The 22780-nt window shown below is 35.7% G+C and overlaps 1 protein-coding gene across 1 annotated transcript; it reads right to left on the reverse strand.

Annotated features, from left to right (window-relative positions):
- Positions 1-17735: 17735 nt before the first annotated feature.
- Positions 17736-19508, reverse strand: LOC132273112 (uncharacterized). Its single transcript, XM_059774141.1, has 4 exons — positions 19319-19508; positions 18998-19179; positions 18395-18947; positions 17736-18316 (listed from the first exon to the last, which is right to left on the reverse strand). Exons 1-4 carry the CDS (start codon positions 19506-19508, stop codon positions 17736-17738), a joined length of 1506 nt encoding a protein of 501 aa, XP_059630124.1.
- Positions 19509-22780: the final 3272 nt, after the last annotated feature.

Genomic DNA, 22780 nt, shown 5'->3' on the forward strand with positions numbered 1-22780 from the left:
CGACCCAAAGTTCAAACTTCATGATTTCTGACCACGTGGCATGATTGCTTCGAATTATATTTTAGGTGTTAACAATGGGTTCATTCAAATTAGTTAAATGCCTGTTAACATAGTTTAAATTTTGTATTCTACACTTCATTTTGTTCATTCTTTTTTGTTTCTGTGCTCGTGGTTGATGATTGATTAATTCATTTGGTTGAACTTGAAATAGGTGTGCTGTATAAAATAATTGAAACTGCATTTATAATCATTTACATAATATATGAATGTATATATAGTGAGTTAATCCCTATTAATCATATGTAAAAGAAATGTTTTAATTGGTAGATATTTTTTTCCATTAAATAAATTTGATTAAATATCAAATCTATAATTTAAGATTTCTGTTTGCCTGAATTTTTTTGTTTTGCTGTGGTTGTAGTTTGATTAATGAATTATGCTTATTAAAAATACAATTTTAGTACAGTTTTGTCTGTCTAATGATTAATGAACTGTTGGTTCGATTGTGGGCAAAATGGTGCTTCACTGCTTCTGATTGGAGAAATGAAATAAATCATTTTTATTGTTTGGCTTCTCGAATAATTTGGAAGAGGGGAAACACAGGAAATTCACCCAGAGAACTAGGGCTTTCTGTTGCAAAAATAGACCTTTGTTTTCGTATTGCAAAAAGTATGGACTTTATTGTGTAGTTGATGATGGCTGCTAAGACATGATGTATTCATGGAGTAAATGACTATAGCTCGGAATAACAATGTGATTGGCTTTATAAACTCAAAATGATTAAATAAATGTTTAGCATATTAGAGAGACCTTAGGTTTGTGTCCCTAGCTTCTCAGCTGAATGGGAGAGTGTTAGGATTTTTCCTTTTAGCCATGAATTTCGTATAACGGATAGCGGTTGATCCTTATTGTAATATAATTTTGCAGTTAAGTTGTGAGAGATTCAGTGAGAGTGTCAAATTATAAGTTCTGTCATCCTTTTGATTTTTGGATTTTATATTTAAGTTCAAAAGCATCTAATATTTCTCAAAATTAAATACCAAACCAATAGCTGTTCCATATCAATATATCATTGTGCATCAGTATTGGGAAAATGGTATCATTAAGAAAAATATAATCTAACAATTAATGGTAGGAAATTCTTCAAGACTGTCACTGCTTTCTCTTGCTTTGCTGCTTCTGGATCTCAAATTCTCAATCAGTGTGTGTACTCAAAATCATCCAACTCTTTTTACTCGGATCAACCTTTTAGATAGTAGGTGCAGTTTTGAATGGAGTCATGTGTAAGTATACATTAAATTGTATTTGCACTAGTGTAAAAGCTTGAGTGCACTAATAATATTCATGCGTCTATACATTAAATTATTTGCTTATGTTACAAACACAAGGTGTGGTCAATTGTAGAATGTTGTTTCTGGGCTAAAGAGAGGCCTTGCTGCAAGTGAGGATGATGTACAAAAGGCAAATGCTGCTGCCAAGGAGATTCAAGTTGCTGGAGGGCCGGTAAATCTCTCAGTTGATCTTAATAAAATGCGAGGGTGGTGGAAACTGGTATATAGCAGTGCGCTCTTATCATAGTGGAAGCCATCCTGTGCCGCCCATTGGAACGGATGTCTCCATAACTGTTGGCGAGGTGTGTGTTTCTGTTGTGGATTTAGCTAATATCAATGCCATCTGACGACTATTTATTTAACTTATTACTTGTAAAAGACACTTGGACAAAGCATGGTTTTTAGCTTTCTAACCATTACCATCAGCATATATGTACCACAATTTGGGGTGTCCTAGGAGATTGTCAAGTGCACAAAGTCATCAAATTATTGAATCCTTAACTTGCACAAGATATAACCTGCTTGCTGATGAGTAATGACCATGTTTTGTTGTGATCAGGTATTTCGAAGGATTGACACCTCAAGCAAAGATTACTATAATATAGTGGAGCTTACAATTCCTGGTCCACCATCGTCGACTATGCACCCCATTAAAAACATTGAGGATTTCGCCCACGATTTTGAAGTCATAGGTTGGCGCTAGCTTCTTCAAATTCATAAATTCTTTAGCTTCTGAATGGTTTGTATCATAATGCATGAATGACCGATTGTCCTGAAAAATTATATTTTAACATGAACAGCAGGTCCTTCAAGGATTAAATTAACATTCGTCCCCAAGCCAGTCGAAAATGAATCACAAGTACCATTGGCGATTCTTAATGCATTAAGGCCGCGAGCAGAAACAGGAAGTCGTGAATTTGAAGTTACATACCTCGACGAAGATACCCGAATCACTGGGGAGAAGGGGGCGTCCTTTGGGTGTTTTCTTTATTATCTCAGGAACTAAGCAGTTATGAAGTATGAGCAATTGCAGTTTCAATCCCATGCCTTTGGAATTCAGTTTTATGTCTTGTTTCTTCATGCAACAGTAATAGTATCACACCCTTTCTCGTTGGCATGTGTAGAAGAAAAACACAAATAAAAATGCTGCTTTAGAGGCATGAAAGTGTTGTATAATCATAGAATATTATTTGTCACTCTATATATTGTTTAATAAAAATAAGAAACATTCTCAATAAAACTTGATTGTTGTGCCACTTGAATTCATTGACATAGAACAGCCACAAAGGAAGTTTTAGGGAAAAGGATTGGCCACGCATTTACGAGGATATCTCAAACTCGGGTTGTAACTCCTACTAGACTCCTAGGTGGTGATTAAATTTTTAGTGATCATTTAAAATAAGTAGTGACCTGAATTGTAAGTCATTATTATTATTTTAAAAAAATATTTAATAGTTATACTTTTTATTTTTTATTAAATTAATAAATAAAAATAAATCTGAACATAAAATTTTAAAAAATCATTATAATAAAATACATAAAATAAGTTGATAAGGATATAAATGTTGTTGGACATGATGAGTTGAGGTTTTTGGCGCAAGTTCAAACCGAGTTAAGTGTATTAGAAAATCAAACAGAGTGCACTTGGCCCATTCGCAAAAGAAGTTATTAGTTACTCCGGAGCAATGAAAACTTAAAATAGTGTTTTGATTGGATGGAGTTATTAAATAATATAAATTAATATATGCTTATGAGATTGTCGGTCCCTATTAAGAGCGGTCCTGAGGGGTCCAATTTTTCTAAGACACTGTGCGAATGCGAAATCTAAAATTTTGAGAGGTCCTAGTAATATAATTTTTTGGACCCTGTTAGCATAAATCTTTAGGCCAAATTGGAGGCCCTATGCAACCATCTGGGTTGCCTAGGTCTCAGGGCTAGCTCAATCCCTTAGTACTAACTGTTGCCACCATACGCGTAATAAAAAATTTAGGCTAAACAACTTAGGCTAAACTTCAAACGAACCCCTTCCTCTTCCACCTCTATCCCCTTCTTCTTCTAAAAAAAAAAAAAAATTGTTCTTTTATATAAATACTCCTATTTGTGACTTCTAAATTTTATATAAAAATTTAATTGCACCTTCCAAAAATTTGTTTGATTTGTGTTGGTTTAACCAACCAGCCAACCATTAATAAACGCTTCGACCAAGTGAAGATGACGAGAAGTGTAATAAATCATCAATGGTCACGCCATCCTCACTCCAGTTCTCGTCCAGCGTTCCTGAATACACATACAAGAAGCTAGGATACTCCGTCCTGTCATCATCACTGGAGTCCTCTTCCAAAACTCTTGAACCCTCATACATGAAGGTAGGAATATGAGAAGCAAGCTTCAATATCTCACCATCACACTCGAAACCTTTGCAGTCTCTAACATCAAAATGCACAAGTTTTTTGCAGCCCTTCAAAATTCTCACAAGATCCTCCCGTCCGAGAGATGTCAGCCTTAGATCCAAATACTTTATGTTTGGAAGTAAGGTGATTAGATCCGCATCATCTTCGTCAATGTAGCCTCTTGAAATACCTAAATCAGAAAAATTCTTACAATGAAGGCTGACTTGGGGTAGGATTGCTTCCGTATAAACGGAACTTCCAAACCTTAACGTCTGCAAATTTTCCCACTTGCTTATAAAACGGGAAATGAATAAATAGTCATGCTGCAGCTTATGAGGCAGCGTCAAGGATTTCAACGCTGGGCACCTGCCAACAAAAAATCACTGAAATAAATTCGAACATTTTTTTTTCAGAATTATGATTTATCATAATTTTCATTCTAAGCACTGTAAGGACTTAGGATACAAGCTAACAAACTAACGAAACAAGGGATTATTATTTTAAGTAAAAACATTCAATAATTTCCATTAAATCACTTTTTTCTCTGTAGTTCTAAACTTGATGCAAAGAACACTAATATCAAAAGGACCAGAAAATCAATTGAAGTATGGTGACAACTTCTAGGCTTAATGAGGCCAGTTGGGAAACAGAGGCTCCATTTCTTTGAGGAATTAGGAAAGGAAAAGGAAAATAACAAGTTTCCTTTATATTTTCTCTCAGGAATAAATGAGATTAGAAAAATTCCTTTATATTTTCCCTCAATGTAAAATGAGATTAGAAAATAAATATATAAACGGAAAGTAAAAATTTGTTAAAAGACATTTAAATTTATTATTTTCAGCCCTGCTTTCCTACATCTTCTTTTCCTTCCTCTCCACAACATAACCAAACATCGAAAAGAAGAATTTCCTTCACATGTCTTTTCTTTTCCCCTCGGAGTAGTTGAGTTGGCATAAATAATTTGGGGATGTGCCAAAGGTCTTGTTCAACTCGAAGGAACATCAAGACTCAACCCTAGGTTTAAGCCAATATCCATGGCAAAGGGATACATCACACCCTCAAGGGGAAGGAGAACACCCTGCATTACCAAATGCAATTTTAGAGCACAAAATAATTAGAAGGGTCTATAAAACTTCTGGCTAAAAGCACTTTACAAAATCAAACAACCATGCACAATTAAAAAATGAAGATGCTTATTCATGAATTACCAATATGGTTGAGATCTATTTTCTTTTCTCTCATTTCTTTCTAGTTTCATAGCAGCAATAGTATTCTCGCTTCATCTTTAACTTCTCATATTCCAATAGCATTCAAATATATAAAATTGGAACAAAAAACATCCTTTTAAAAAAAAAAAAAAAAAAAAAAAAAAAAAAAAAAAAATTATTAAAAATTAAAAAAAGAAAAAGAAAATGATCACAATGAAGTTTGGATAACTTACCCTTCTGCGAAACAAAGAAATGCCTTTTTTGTACAATGGACGGGAACAACTAGTGAAACCGCAGATCCACCACTACGGCTGACATCAAACTTAATCAATCCAATTGCACTAAAGCTCTCTGATTGATATTCATGTTGGAAAAATATATGCTTAATGTGACTTTTAAGATATAACAACCCTTATACTAATATATCATGAGATAATTAACAATATGCCAATAAATCATTAATTAAATATGCAACTCTATATTTAATTAAATATGCAAAATAAAGCAATAAAATAATAATAATATGCAAGGAATGAACTTGGACCGAGGCTAGTATTGGATACTATGTCCTTAAGACAGATTCGCCCCGCTATGGTGCTAACGGACTCAGTGGCGTCTATCTCCCAGGATACAACGGTCTACATCCACCAGTAGCAGCACTACAAACTCGTGGATACGGCGAACCTTCTCCGTGTAATACTCTCTCTGACTCAAAAATGCATCTATATACTATATAAATACTGAATTGGGTGTAATACGAACCAAATGGTTCGGACCAATCTTAATATGGCTCGATGAAATTAGATTAGGGTCGAAGTGGTTTGGACCACTTAACCTATGGTTTGAACCCACTTGAGTTGGTTTCAAGTCTAGAGAGGGAGATAGAAGAAAATGAAAATGAACGAATTGCAAATGATCCAAAGGGGGGTATTTATAGAAATAAATATGCCTTTTCGGATTGGGTGTATCTCTTCATTATTGGACACAACCATTGCAATAGGTTGCAATGGTTCACATGGTGTCTGTTCACCATTAGACACATCTATTCCAATAGGTTGCAATGGTTCACATGGTGTCTGTTCACCAATAGACACATCCATTCCAATAGGTTGTAATGTGCCTTTTCAAGTAGGTGCAACCATGGGTCATGATGGTTCGGAAAAAGGTGTAACCCTTTGAAAAAACTAAAAAGTGATTTTTTAATTTAAAAGGTGTAACCCTTTAGAAAAACTAAAATATGGTTTTTTAATTTAAAAGGTGTAACCTTTTAGAAAAACTAAAAAGTAGTTTTTTTAATTCAAAAAACCAACCACCAAAAAAAAAAAAAAAAACCCACTCATTTGTAAAACCCATTTAAATAAGCCCAGTCCAAAATTAGGCCCAATCCAAAATTCCAAAAAGGAATAATCTGGACTTTACAATTAGGCCCAAGCCCAAGCCCAAATCCTAAACTCAGCTTATTTAAATTTTAATTTGTTTCAATATTTTTTCCATGTAGGACAAACACTTCCCACATTTTGCATACCCATTTAGGCTTATCAAAATACCACACTTTGGAGCTAATTTCTCATTCATCCAGAAACGGATTTCAGAAAGTAAATATACCATGTTCATCTCCTTACGGAGAGAAACGCGCTTGTCTAGAGATCCGTAAAAAATTATTAGCAGAATCTATTTCAAATCTCATCCAAAGTTTTTGTTTTTAATGCCCCCGTTTCCAACAATCCCCCACATGAATGGAAATTTGTGTAAAATGCAAAAGATGATCATGCAGACACTAGAAAGAGTATAGTCAAAAAGTTACTGCATCAGGATAGGTGTCTTTTGGCTTTGAACCTTCCCTAGTGTATTGCTATCGGATTTACTGGCTAACCAGTGAACGCGATGTCTTGAACTGTTCAGCCGTTTGTGTAAACCAAGACAATAACAAACAAACAGTAGCTTTCATCACAAAGTTGGTTCTCATTGTTGTGTTCATTTTGGCCCTTAACAAGTCCTAGTATTCAATGAGTGCTCTAGAAAACTTAGCCTTTATAGTTCTCATAGAAGCGACCCCACTTCACACTCATATAGGTGACTTCTTATTAAGAGTATCCTACCAAACCCCACTTGAATTTCAAGGTATAAGAGTCATTAAAAGCGTAGCTTATCCTGATCATCGCTGTAGGTAGCACTGTCTCATCATAGAAATGGGTAGAAGATTTATATCTTCCCAGTGCTTCTGGTGAGTCACTCAGAATTTCTGTTGTCCCTTTGAACCTAGATTTTGGGATCTCCAGTCAGCTAGGTTGGGTTTCCATTAAGGTGACTCGTTAGCTTTCAGCTTTAAACCCCATTCCCCTCGATGAACTGTACAATTGCTCTCTAATACAACCTTCAATTTTATATGTGGCCACAAGGTTGTGTTTAGAAATATTACACTCTGCAGAGATTTCTCCAAGTGAGAGCAACTGTATACTTTGTGCCCTAAAATTGCTTATTGTTAGCAATATCATTTTCTTTGGTGGCACAGGTGTAGACTTACTTTGAATTGTCCTCTAGGTGAAGTCTATTGACTTCCCTATTTGATTTATTCAAAGTTTCTAACTTTGAGTTATATTAAGAACATAGAACTACACATTTAATATAAAAGACATATCCACTATTGGATTTGAAGTCTTTAATATCCCATATCCAGATTGCATCACTGTTACACCTCCAATTTAGTTAGATACCTCGATCTATGCAATATTGGATTTAGGGTGTATCTCAACTACCCAATTTATTGTTTTTCAGTGATCCGATTCTGGATTGAAAATGTGCAATTAAACACAGTTATTAAGTTGTCTTGCAATCTCAACCAACCAATGATATACTTTGGCTAGTATTTATATTTGAGATTTACATCTACAAAAGTTAGCTAGGCTTTTGTTATCATAACTAGTATTATCTCAATCTCACTCTATTGAGAATATACTATATTATCAGATGTTAAATCTTTCATATCAAATATACTAATCAGTATATCATTTATATTTTAAGGCATACAATGACTTACGCATCACATTTATATCATTGTCTCGGTAGTAGCTTTAATCCATTCAAGGACTTATAAGCTTGCACACTTGACTTTTCAACTGAAACAAATAACTCAGCACTTCAACTGAAAAAAGAACTCTTCTAATTGTTCCATAATATTTTCCTCGTAGGAAATAATATGCACTATTGTTATAATAATATAAATGATTTTTGGTTCTATCCTAAAGCTTTTAGGACTTGGAACCCCCTACATTTATAAGTATTTCTGTTAAGATGAGTGACTCGTAACAAATTTCATCTATGGATAATATCTCCCCACAACTTTGGGATAATCCTGAAATTTTATCTCTAATGTATTTATTATGATTTTTCAACTATGAAAGTACCATATATTAAATACTTCACCTCATCTACTTTTTCAAGGTTCCGTATTCGTTTCTCAACAAGCATATATAACAGTCTCTAGTGCATATGTACTCACTTTATCTTTAGCATATTCTTATAATAATTCACCGACATTACCGTGAATTAATACTAAAGATATTAATTACAATGGGCTCTAATTAATATTTGATTTTACTTCTTTTATATTTATAAATTGAGTTATTCATGTTTAGGTTCATGTTAAGTCAGTCATATTAACATGTTATAACATTTCATGTGTCACACATCACATAACTCAATCATTTAAGCAAATAATTATCTTATTATTTAAGCTTTGGATACAATCACTAAAGAGTGAGCACTCACTTCTTAGCTATCATTACTAGTCAAAAGTGAGTTCTTAACGATCATTACTAGTTTAGATTAAGTACACTCTTCTCATATCTCACTACTAGTTATAATGAGCACCCACTTTTTAGCTATTACCGCTAGCTTGAAGTTAAGTTTGTTTAGCTATCAATTCTAGTAATTCATAGTTTTAGTACACACTTATCTAAGTAGTCTATCTTGGTAATAGAGTAATTTGTTTTGAAGAATATTCTTCAAAAACTACTACTTTACAAGTAGTATTATTCCCTCCTACATGAGCAGATATGATGTATAACTCAAATAACTTATGGCTAAAATGGCTACTCATCACCCTCATGTTTTTTTTTTTTTTTTTTTACTATCAAGTTAAGAGTTAGAACCAACTGACAGTTTTTCATCTTCCTCTTAGGTTCCGTGTACCTCATTAATCATTTTAGCTTATACCTAAGCTAACTAGTTTGTAACTCAATAACATTTTAGTTTTTAGTTAAATTGTATACTAGAGCTAACTAACTTGATTTAGCTTGTCTTGGCGTACTTGCTTAGTGTATCCATAACATTTTTCATTAAATTCTTTCGAGTTATTGGAAAATTTTCTCTGATTCAGCCCATTTACAGCTATACGTGTCTTAAACACTAGTATAGATCGTTTTCCTTTGACTATCAGAAGAGTTGACATAGTTGGACTAGTCCATTCATACAAAATTCAATAATATCACATATTAAATAAATTATGTTGTAAATTTGAATTACAATACACATTAAGTAATTCAATTACATAGTTCAATATTATAGTATCAAATGAAAGTAAACATTTATAAAAATAATATTAAACTTGCATAACAATATAGTTTCATATTATATCACATGATTAATTATATCACATAATTAATATAAGAAATAATAATAATCAAGAGAATAATTTGCTTCCTTAAAGCTTTGTGGCTTGTTCTCCAATAAACATGCTAGAAAATCAGGAATAAAAGATTTAGACATTCTAGCCTTTTTACTACCTCTAAGCTCATCTTTATTTTTATTGTATGATTTATGCACAAGGAAATGATATGCGATACTGTTATGAGCATAACCTACCAAAGGTTTTATGTGTATGGACTGTGCACTTGTAGCTCGCCTAGTGTGGTAGCCTGTTAGTGCCTTTTGCACCCGTCCACGACACACTCACCTACAAGGTTATCACATTTTAGGTCCACTCTAACCTTTCATAGGAGTAGGATCTGCAACCTTAAATAAACACCCCCACACTTTTAAAAATTTATAGAAAGGTTTTCAACTTTTCCATAATTCATATGATGTCACATTTCTAAGGTTTCATCTTTGCTTCGTGGCAAATACACATAACGGTATCTTATGCAACCAATGATAAAAGTAACGAAGTACTTTTTTCCACCTCTAGTTGGTACATGTTTAAGGTAATGTCATATACTTCATAATATCATATTACAAAATTAAATAATTTAACCAATATTGAATAATTCAATAATCTACTTATATAACATGCTTCAATTTCACATAATATTGAATGCATAAATATTATGCACAAGGAAAGAATCTGTTTTAACATTGTTGGAAAAATATATGCTTAATGTGACTTTTAAGATATAACAACCCTTGTACTAATATGTCATGAGATGATTAACAATATGCTAATAAATCATTAATTAAATATGCAACTCTATATTTAATTAAATATGCAAAATATAGCAATAAAATAATAATAATATGCAAGGAATGAACCTGGACCGAGGCTAGTATTGGATACTATGTCCTTAAGACAGATTCGCCCCGCTATGGTGCTAACGGACTCAGTGACGTTTATCTCCCAGGATATAACGGTTTACATCCACCAGTAGCAGTACTTCAAACTCGTGGATACGGCGAACCTTATCCGTGTAATACTCTCTCTGACTCAAAAATGCATTTATATACTATATAAATACTGAATTGGGTATAATCCGAACCAAATGGTTTGGACCAATCTTAATATGGCTCGATGAAATTGGATTAGGGTCAAAGTGGTTCGGACCACTTAACCTATGGTTTGAATCCACTTGGGTTGGTTTCAAGTCTAGAGAGGGAGATAGAAGAAAATGAAAATGAACGAATTGCAAATGATCCAAAGGGGGGTATTTATAGAAATAAATATGCCTTTTCGGATTGGGTGTATCTCTTCATTATTGGACACAACCATTGCAATAGGTTGCAATGGTTCACATGGTGTCTGTTCACCAATAGACACATCCATTCCAATAGGTTGTAATGTGCCTTTTCGAGTGGGTGCAACCATGGGTCATGATGGTTCGGAAAAATGTGTAATCCTTTGAAAAAACTAAAAAGTGGTTTTTTAATTTAAAAGGTGTAACCCTTTAGAAAAACTAAAATATGGTTTTTTAATTTAAAAGGTGTAACCTTTTAGAAAAACTAAAAAGTAGTTTTTTTAATTCAAAAAACCAACCACCAAAAAAAAAAAAAAAAAAAAAACCCACTCATTTGTAAAACCCATTTAAATAAGCCCAATCCAAAATTAGGCCCAATTCAAAATTCCAAAAAGGAATAATCTGGACTTTACAATTAGGCCCAAGCCCAAGCCCAAGCCCAAATCCTAAACTCAGCTTACTTAAATTTTAATTTGTTTCAACATTTTTTCCATGTGGGACAAACGCTTCCCACATTTTGCATACCCATTTAGGCTTATCAAAACACCACACTTTGGAGCTAATTTCTCATTCATCCAGAAACGGATTTCAGAAAGTAAATATGCCATGTTCATCTCCTTGCGGAGAGAAACGCACTTGTCTAGAGATCCGTAAAAAATTGTTAGCGGAATTTATTTCAAATCTCATCCAAAGTTTATGTTTTTAATGCTCCCGTTTCCAACAATTCATTCACTAATCTTGATTTGAACTCTGAGATTTCAGGAAAATCAAGGTGCTGCCAGCATAGAGGATTTAGAGTTGCAATATACCATGACTTGCATACAAAGGGAACATCAAATAGCAGGGGCTCCATTCCGTGATAGAGAAACGGAACGCATTATCTTAAACATGATTTATAAGACATGCAGCAATTTGTAACACAAATGAGGATGTCAACTCTCCACGTGATTTAGAAGACGAGTGAAGGCAAAGCATTCCCCGAGGTTAGACATGGTAATGAGCTAAATCAACCAGGTAATTGAAGTGCTCCCTATAGTACTATAATATAATAAAATATAACAAGCAGCTATGTTACAGAAAAAGAGAAATAAATTAATTAAGATTGAGAGAGTAGTAGTAATTAGCATTTCAAGTTCAATAAACTTGTGAATATATTTGGTTTAAAGAATTTGAAGAAAATGCACAATCAAAGAGGATAAAAAATAAATGTACAGAACACAGAACAAATAGAATCACAAAGGAAAAGAAGGAAAGAATGGATGAGAGAAGGAAAGGGAAAGAAAAAAAAAAAAAAAAAAAGAAGATGAAAATTAGAGTTGCGCATAAGGAGACCTCTTCCATCATGAATCTTTCATTTTATTCAACCCAATATAATAATCACATTAGCCTGCATCTAAGAAATTATAGTTTTTGTTTTAACTCAAAATAAAATAAGTGTTTTGAATAGAGTAATCGAAAAGATGTTTAATAATGTTTATTTGTTGTAAAATTTTTGGAAACTAAAATATAAAAACATGCTTACTAAAAAAGTGTTACAAGTTTAAAAAACTAGTTTTAAAAGGTCATTTAATAATTTTTAAATTTTTTATTTTGGCATTGTTCATTGTCTTACACAACCCTGCCTTTACTGTACTCCATGCTTATCCTTCCTAGTAGTCGGAAGCATAAGAAAAAGGTGAAAGAATATTTATTAAAGTGAAAAAAGATAGTCAAAGATAGTAAGATAGTCAAGGATAAAAGAAAACCTTGGTTACTTCAATTGCACTGATCGTTCATAAACAATGTGTGTAATACATATACATTATACGAATGGTTCGATTACATCCCAAGTTTTTCTCATAAAATTAGTGACCTTGTGATCCTATTTTACTTTAATGTCATTTGCTTTTTGGGTTGTCTTTTGAAGCTAACAGCTTTTGTAATGGGCTTTAGCTCTCTCTTTGGCCCAATTTTGTGTGTGCACATTATTTTCATTTATATAACTAATCTTGCCTTTCAATATGTATATACTGATAGTTGAAGAAAACTTTTGCAATTTGGCCTTCTTTTTATTAAATTTTTTAGCACTTTTCTGAATCAATACCCATTAGTCCATAACATATTTCTTAGTTGTAATAATACAGAAATATTCAAAATATTTATAAAATACCCATCATTGCCATCAACATATCCAAAATTCCATAACCTCAATAATTTTTTTACTTTTTTTTTTTCCCCAACCAATATATATATATATATATTAGCAAAGCAATAGGGACAGAAAGCTAAGAAACAAAAGAACAGTCACGGAAAAGGGCGTCCCTTACACGCGAGGGTAAAAAAGGCCCCATATCAGTGACAGAAGAAGAAAGAACAAAGTTAAGAGCAAATCTACACAGTTCGTGCACTGCTTGGTTACCGGATCTCCGGGTCCAGTGGAGGGATAGGTCATCGCCTATCTGAATCAGATGTTGCACATCCAAAATGATGTTTGAAATAGCTTCATCAATAAACTGAAGATGCATAATGGGTTGGCAATCTCCTTCAATGAGAACATTAGGGAGTCCCAAATCAATGCATGTTTGGTCTGCAACTCGAAGAGAGAGGGCTTCGGCAACGATTGCGGAAGGGACATTCTGAAACACAAGGCCAAAAGATTGAAGAAGATGGCCTTCATGATTTCTGAGAATAAATCCACCACCTGCTCTGTTAGTAGAAGCGTCAAAAGAGGCATCAAAATTTAATTTGATGGATGATTGTGGGGGAGGAATCCAATGTGAAGACGGAGGGTGGGAAACTGGAACATGGAAATCCAAAAGGCTATCCTGAAGATAAAAAGACGAGAAGTTAGAGAAATCATGAAGCGCTCTATCAAGGATGATATGGGGATTAACCCTTAAGTTGTTGAAAACCAGAGAATTCCGGCTTTTCCAAATATGCTAGCAAATAAACAAAGCCAAACTTGCACATTCAGGGAAGCATTTGTTATCATTCCAGGAGAGAGACAGATTAATCCATCTTTTATGCCATTCCATGGGAGGAGAGTTAGAAAAATCAAGATGAAGAGGGCTGAGCTTCCAAACAATTTGGGCGAAGGGGCAAAGACAGAGGAGGTGGTCAACTGATCATGATCCAAACCACAAACGTTACAGAGGCCTTGGTCATTAATGCCTTTGATTTTGAGAGCCTGGTTGACTGGGAGACGACCATGAATGGCTTGCCAGAGAAAAAAATGAAGCTTTCTCAGAGTCTTGATTTTCCAAACATTCTTCCAAATGAGTTTAAGATCCGTTTCATAGCTGCATCCAATGCCTTGATGACTAGGGGTGGGATTGATAATGGAAAGAGCAGCGTAGTATGTGAACTGGCCATTAGGAGTGAGACCCTAAATCTTAGAATCAGGTCTGTTCAGAGAGCTTAGGGGAATCTGAAGGATACGAGCACTATCTTTAGGATTAAAAGAGTTGAGCACCACAGAAGTCTTCCAAGATCGATTTTGGTGGTTGATGAGTGTAATACCCCTAATATTTAATATTTAAAAGGATATAGTTGAAATTTAAATTAAATTTTCTTTGAATTTTGTTTTCATTTTTATTTAATTATTTGGATTTTGTGTTTTGTGTGAGTATTTGGCTATATGTTTGATTAACATTGTTTTTGTGTTAAATTAATTGTTTATTTGTTTTAATTTAATTGGACGATTAATTGGTATTTTAAAGTAATTGATTATTTGTTTTAATTTAATTGATTGATTAATTGGTTTTAACTGACGTGTGTTGTATATGGCTTATATGGTTTATAAATTAAGTTTAGGGTTTATGTGGTATAGCCGTCATATAATGAGTCATGGAAATTAGGATTAGGGTTTTAATGGAGCCTATATATATATAAGTTGTAGGTCTGGCAAGGGTTTTAAAAAAAACAAACTATGTTCCCGTAACTAGAGAAAAAGAGAAACAGAGAGGCTGAGGGGTAAAACATGAAAGGAAAACTGGGGAAAGGCTTTCAACAATGTAATTGAAGGTCGTATCAAGGAGGAAGGAATGGTTTACTGTGAGATTGAACTGGAGCAGTGATTAGAGGAATGAACAATCTTGGAGAAGCTCTGAAACTTAGAGACGACGATGAAGATTTCAAACCGGAATCTTAAAGCAAATTTCAGTCTATTCCTCTCCTGTAAACTTGTGTTCTGTGCATCTTATATAGACTCCAGGAACGTAATTAAACTTTTAAAAACGGACTTTATGCATGCTAGATGTTTTCTGTAATCTGTTCTGCGTTTTTTTAAAGTTTAAACTTATTGTTGCATAAACTGTTCTGTCGTGAGTTTACTTTCTGTCGATTGATTTACACTGGAGTATGAGGGGTTCTAGGACTGTAAGAAACTTAAATAGAGTTCTAAAGATGCTACAAAGGTTTGGGGATAGGATGGGAAGCTTTGCCGGAAGCACAGAAGGCAACCGAACAAAGCAGAGATGAGTTTGGAGCAGAGGAGAAGGCTCAAAGTGAGAGAGAGAGAGCTCCAAATTGTGGGAGTTGTCTCCCCCTTCTTAGAGCCGGCTCCAAGGGGTTAGGGAGCCGGCTCTAGGTAGAATAGAGCCTGCTCTTTTATTTTAGAGCAGGCTCCCTTGGTTAAGACACGTTTGGATGCGTTTTGGAGCTGTTTGGGCACTGTTTGGGCTATGTTTAAAATTCTAAATGGTTTTAGGGACTGGAATGAGAATTTTAAAAGTATTTTCAAGGGTTTTTATTTCCTCTAATTGTATATTTTGGTTCATAGGGCAAACAGAATAAACAGTGTAAAAATAAGCGACTTTGTACGCTGCTAATGGATAGGAAGGACTAGTGCGCTAAGTTTTGTTTTAAAAATTTAACGGACTATTGCATAGAATCTAAACATGATATTAAGCTATATTAGGACTCACAATGAATAATTTATCCTAATATGCTAAGGATTTTCACAATGTGGGAGTTTTAAGTAATGACGCACATTGTTGGCGATTGTAAAGTATCTAGTTGTGTAAATTTAATTTAGCAACTTAGATGACTGGAGGATGGTTCTAAAATCTATGTTAGATACAGAATAGGGTCATGTATTTATTAGACCTTATTTATGCATAGGTTGGATTTTAATTAAGGAACTAATAAATTAGGTTCCATTAATTAAATAGAGATTGTTATTTTAATGGTTAAACTGTTCTTTATGTTTCAGCAACTATTGGTTAGTTGGATTTTTTCTGAGTTATAGTTTGGCATTCTCAGCTTTATAATTGACTCTTACTATTGTTAATATTGTCAACTGCTGGACTGTACTATGGGTTAGTTGAAATTTAATTAAATGAATTAAATTGTCAATGGCATCGATGGATACTGGATCTTAACTTGATGAATTATTAAACTTTGTCTCGTTAATTACATGGATGGATTCTGGATTGCAAGTTGATGAACTGTTTAAACTTTGTATATCAACTATTTGGATTATGTGGGTATGATTTGATGAACTGTTGAAAATGTTGCATCATTCAAGGATCATTTGCATTATATGTACCGGTATGGGACGGTGACATATCAGGGATGGATTAGATCAAAAATCTAAATCCTACCCCTTCATACATAAGGAATGGATTAACTAAAACAGTTAAATCCGACATGGATGCATGTCCTGTTAACTAAAACAGTTGAACGACATAATGGATATTTGTTTTATCTCTGCACTAGGAAGGAATTTATATATATATTTATGGTACCGTGATACGAGCTTGAGTCTCCTGATCATGGTTAGGGTACGTATATTGCAAAGGTTGAGTAGCTGGATATAACTAATGTTCCCTGGTAGGTCTAGGTACTTGGCCGCTAAAAAGCGTGTTTTATATGTCACATTCTACCCAGGCTGAACTATGTTATAGGCTAGTGAACATCCTATAGTGTGTATTTATATATATATGGACTATTGTAGATATTGCCGAGCTATCTAGGATGTATCTGCGTATCGGGTTTATGTACGGATTGTAGTAGATTGGAACTTGCATGTGAGCCTGACCCACTCCTATTTTTCAGGTATTCGCTAGTTCCAGCTTAGAGTTTGATCGTGTTGATGCAGATACATATACTCACTTTACCGATTACATAGGATTTCCTTCCTATTATGGTTTTGGATTTTAATTCTGTAAATTTATCTAAAGATTTGTATTTAGGGGTCCACCAGGTGGATTCCCGAGTTGTACGGATTTAAATTATATTAAATTATTATTTAAGGTTTGAGGATTTTCATATTAGTATTCTTTCTGGTTATTATTATTTAAATCTTACTTCAGTTTTATTCCTGCTTGTTTACATATTGATTGTTTGGTATCCCTCGGATCTGTGCTCGGACTTGATCACCCGTGGCTCTAGAAACGAGGGGTATCACAATGAGATCGGCGACCGTATGAACATTACCACTAATGAAAGCTGAAGTGACCTTGAAGCTGGAATTTCACGAGAGCCAAGGAGCATTCCAGCAATCAATCGATTTACCATCACCAATTCTCCATTTAAGACCTTTCAAGATGATCTCTTTAGTCGCACTGAGGCTTCTCCATACTCAATAGTGCACCGGAGAACATGAAGAACCGAGGAAACTGCAATTCCGAAAATAGCGCTGCTTGAAAATTCTAAAAAGCATAGAGTCATTTCCAACTTCGAATTTCCATGCTACTTTGGCAAGAAAAGCAAGGTTAAAAGCCTCCAGGTCTCGAAAACTCAAGCCCCCATTCCCTTTTGAGTCGCACATCTTACTCCAACTAATCCACTTAATTTTGATGGATTGTGATTTACCGCTCCACCAAAGTTGAGCATGTTGCTTCTAATTGAATTAATGGTTTCTTTAGGGATTTTGAAACTTTACATGGAGTGGTTGGGGAGGGAAGAGATGACCGATTTAAGTAAAACCTCGTGACCAGCCTTGGACAAGAAATCGCCTTTAAGAGTCTTTATTTGAGAAGAAGTTTGGTTGACCAGATAGCTGAAAGTGGCTTTTTTAGATCTACCCAAAACAGAAGGTAAGCCCAGGTACCGATTGATCCAGTCAACATTATGGATATCAAGAGCTCTTCTAAGTTGATCTCTAAGCTCGATGCTTATATGTGAGCTGAAAAACAAGCTAGATTTGTCAAAATTTACAACTTGTCCAGTAAGAGAACCATATTTAGAGATGATGGTTTTCAGATGCAGCGCTTGGGACATGTTTGCCTTACAGAAAAGCAGAGCGTCGTCAGCAAAGAACAGGTGGTTGATTGGTTCACAACCTCTACCAATCGACACACCCTGAATGTGATGATTTCTCTCCGCATCTTGAAGAAGAATTGAAAGCCCTTCAGTGCACAACAAGAAAAGGTAAGGCAACAGAGGGTCGTCTTGCCTAAGACCCCTTTGGGGAACGAAAGTATCACCACTTTCCCCGTTGATCACCAGAGAGTATGACACTGTTCATAAACATTCCATTATGATTTGAACCCATTGCTCTGCAAATCCGAGATGCATAAGGAGGCGTTTCAAAAAACTCCAATCCACTCTATCAAAAGCTTTGGACATGTCAAGTTTAAGGGCAAAGTGGCCAAACCGGGACTTGGTCTTCATGGCATGGAGGAGTTCATGAGCCAACATAGCATTATCATGAAGAAGCCGACCTAGGACGAAAGCAGTCTGATTTTCACTAATAAGAAAAGGTAGAAGCTTTTTCAAGTTGTTGGCAATCACCTTGGAAAATTCTTTGTAAATTACGTTGCACAAAGAGATAAGGCGGTAATGGGTTATTTTGGTTAGGTTTTTAATTTTGGGAATGAGAACTATATTTGTGGTGTTCAGTGATTTCAAAAGATGACCACTAGAGAGAAAATAATTAAAGCCTGAAACGAGATCATGGAGCAACAAGTTCCAATTTGATTGGAAAAACAGAGGGGTGAGACCATCTGGGCTAGGAGCTTTGAAGGGACCAATTGATTTAATTGCTGAAAGGATCTCATCTTTAGTTCCAGCACTAAGAAGGTCAGAATTCATCTCCGAAGAGACCTTCGAAGGAACAAGGGACCAAAAATCATTATCTAAAGCAGAGCCCTATGAGGAAAAGATAGATTTAAAATAAGTTTCAGTAATAGTGCGCACACCTTGTTTGGAATCACACCATTTTCTGGAGTCATCTTCCAATCCCAATATTGAATTTTTACTTCGCCGAATTTGAGCCTTACGGTGGAAGAAATCAGTGTTGCAATCTCTATGCTTGAGCCAGTCGATATGCGACTTTTGTTTCCAAAATAACTCCTCATCTCTCCAAACTTCCCTGAGTTGCCTTTCAATATTACAAATTTCAGATCTATTGGAAGCTAGCCCTTGTTCCTTAAGCTTCACCAATTGGCTTTGAAGAGTTTTAATCTGAATTTACGAATTAGAGCATGAACAAGAACTCCATGACTTTAGAGAGGCTTTACAGTACACAAGACGTTGCTTTAAGCAAAACTGAGCAGACCCAATAACAGGAAAAACCCAAGCATCACTAACAACCTGTTTAAAGTCTTCTTGCTTGACCCAGCGAGCGTCAAAATGCCATTGTTTTTTGGTTGGTAAAAGAGAATCATTCAGGCATAAGAGGAGAGCACAGTGGTCTGATCCTGTAACCATGAGGTAAGCTAAGGAACAGTGCTTGAATTTTGAATGCTAGTGGCATATGCAGAGAGCTCTATCAAGCCGAGCCATGATAAAATATTTCGATTCTCTATTGTTCGCCCAAGTGAATGGGGACCTTTAAAACCCAGATCAGAGAGACGACAATCCGAGATAAAATCCAGAAATCCTTAAGCATCCAATTTTGAGTGGTTTGACCTCCTCGCTTCTCATCTGGATAAAGAATAGAATTAAAATCACCAAGGAGGATCCAACTAACTCCCAGTTGAAATTTAAGACTGTGGATGTAACGCCATTGCAAGGCTCGTTCACTATCGGAACATGAGGCGTACACGACTGTGAGAAACCAACTGTCACTACTAGAGGAGCCAAAAACCTCACATGTAATCTGAAAAGTGGTAAAGTCAATAATCTTTATATCCCAAGCATTAAAATAAAACAAGGCACGACCCCCTGATTTTCCCACTGATGGGATAACAAACATTTCATATGCATCAAAATACCTTTTATTCTTCCCAAACGGTCATATGTATTTTTTGTTTCCAATAAACAGAAAATAGGTGGGGAATGAAGGAACACTAGCCTCCTCAATTGGGAAATTGTCCACGGGTTCCCCACTCCCTGACAATTCCACACCATAACTTTTATTGGGGGGGGGGGGGGGGGGTTGAGGCCATTCACGATTGGCTACCTCCACCAGATTACATGGTTCATCAACAGAATGAGTGATTTCTGTGTGCGAAGCAGAGAGAAAATCATCTTTGTACTTCTTATGAGGCTGAGTGATTGCATCTTTGGAGGGGAAAATTCGTTTTGTTACACAAAATGTGGGAGATGGGGTTGGAGAGGGAGAAGAAGAAGAAGAAATAAGGCGAGCTCTCTGCTTCCACCACCTCTGTACTGAGAAGCCCTTAGTGACTGGGGTTGCAGAAAATGTGAAAGGGGTATTAACCACAGTGAGGTTGGAGGGAGGATGGAGGACTGAGGTATTGGATTGGGTTAGAACTGGGTCTGTGATAATGGATTGAAGCTGGGAGTGGGTATGTGAAATTTCATTACGGGGCATAGAGTGGGGTTTGTGCAAAGATTGTGGATCTGGTGAGAGAGGTTGGCCTTGTAAAAAATCAGAGTTGGACTTAAAGGGTTGGCTGAGAAATAAAAAGGGGTTGGGTTGAAGAGAAATACCTTCAGGACTAAGACAGAAAAACCCAAATGTGTGAGGGCCTGATATTTGTGGGCAGAGTGGAGGAGTGTCTAGAAGGGGTGTGTCACGTGGTGGAGTTGCATCAGGACAGGACGTTGCGTGTCTGAGTACACTCTGGAACGGGAGTGGTGTTCTAACAGAGACATCATTGATTGGTGCTGCTGACTCTGTTTGTGTGGTTGATAGTTGCCAAGTAACATGGTAATCAACGCTTTCCAAAAACTGAGTGTTAGATTCCGGCGATGAAGGTTGATGTTGTGGAAACGGCGAGGACTGATGAATAAGCGCACTGTTAATGGAATTCCTTCGCATTTCTGGACCAAATGGGTAAGGGTGAGAGCTATGACTGGATGTGGAAGGTGATTCCCTTGTACAATTGTTCTGAATATGACCAAGAATGCCGCACTTGTAACAGAACGTCGGAAGTCGCTCATATCCAAAAGCAACCCAAATAATGTTACCAAAAAGCTTTAAATGAATACCCTTGCGCAAAGGTTTGGTGATGTCGATATCAACCTTAATACGAAGAAATTCACCTCCGGTTACCCCTAGTCTCTAATTTCTCTTATTTCAACCCTGTGCAAAGAGGAGAATTTTTGTGCGATTTTTACCCCAATGTCCAGTGTGAGGCCCTCTGACGGGATATTGTCAAGATGCACCCAGAAAGAGGAATGGGAGAAAACAGAGTTGTTGAGAAGAATATTGGGTTTCCATTCGGTGAGGAGGAGGAGATAATTTTTGTGGAACCATGGACGGTTGCTCAGATTTGAAGCGAAATTGGAATATACCATTTGCAAGGCGGAAAACCTTGAGAGGACACTGCCAAAGATCTGACAAGATATTTTGAAGAACCCTCGAATTAGTGGGTTGATTATCTGAAATGATCTTACCGAATAGGCTCTTATGGCATTCAGCGATTGCGGCAGAAGTATCATCGTCATTTGTTTCAATGATGTCATCTTCTTCTGGGGTTAGGGTGAAAACTTGCAGGTTAGCAGTGATGTCATCCATGATGAAAGCTAAGAGATGGGTTAAAAGAGGGAAGGAGAAGAAAATGATGGAGGAAGGTGGAGAAATCAGAAAATTGAAGAGAGATCAAAAGAGATGATTCCAAAAAGGTCTCACTCTTACTCCTGAAGAAACCAGGAACCCTCCACAAATGAGAGGACTTACTGGGGATTCCATTTAAGAACTATCATTTCATTTGATCCCCCAACCTGTATATTGATTACTTCGAAGTTCACAAGCTAGCTTTTATTATAACTCAGTATTATATATATATATATATATATTCTATTCCATCTAGAATATTAATTACTTCATTTATGAAAAAATTATTCATTACTTCGGAGTTTATTGACAGCGTAATTAGGCTTTTCTCCGTACAGGTGGGCCCACATAAATTTCACCGATCCATGTGTCTGACTCTATTTCATAGCCATCAACTTGCAATGACAGACAATTCTCATGAATTTTTCGGTGGTTTCAACAAAAATCACTCTCATTTTCCTTCCTAACAAACACTTTTCTGACACAAACTCATCTATCGATGGCTTCTTTTCTTCAATTTTCACCTATTCTGTCTCTCTCTTCTTCAACGCCATCACATTCTTCTTCTTCTTCGCTCGCATATTTTCACCACAGACACTTTGTCTCTTACATTTATTACCCACCAAACACTCTTCCTTTTCATCCCAGACAACCTGTCTCTCACTTGTCTTAGCCACGAAACACTCATCCTAAGACAAACCACGTTCGCCGACGGGTGACCGGTGAAGTCTCCGTTCTTGACGCACCACCGCCGCCGCAGAAGCCCGAGCCCATTGCGTCTCTGAAGCTCAAATTACTGGTATTCGTTCAAATTTCTGACATGGCTTCACTTGAATTTAGTTTAATGCTTGTTGCAATGCTCAATTGTATACTTTAAATTTTGTACTTCGCATATCATATCTACACTTCATTTTGTTGATTCTCTTTGGTTTCTGTGCTTGTGGTTGATGATGGTTTAATTCATTTGATTGAAATGTTTGTACTCTATCAAATGTAATTGAAAAAGCATTTATAG

This window comes from Cornus florida, unplaced genomic scaffold (assembly GCF_030987335.1).
Source record: "Cornus florida cultivar Cherokee Brave unplaced genomic scaffold, ASM3098733v1 CherokeeBrave_3.0.0_Hap2_Chr09, whole genome shotgun sequence".
NCBI classification, from domain to species: Eukaryota; Viridiplantae; Streptophyta; class Magnoliopsida; order Cornales; family Cornaceae; genus Cornus; species Cornus florida.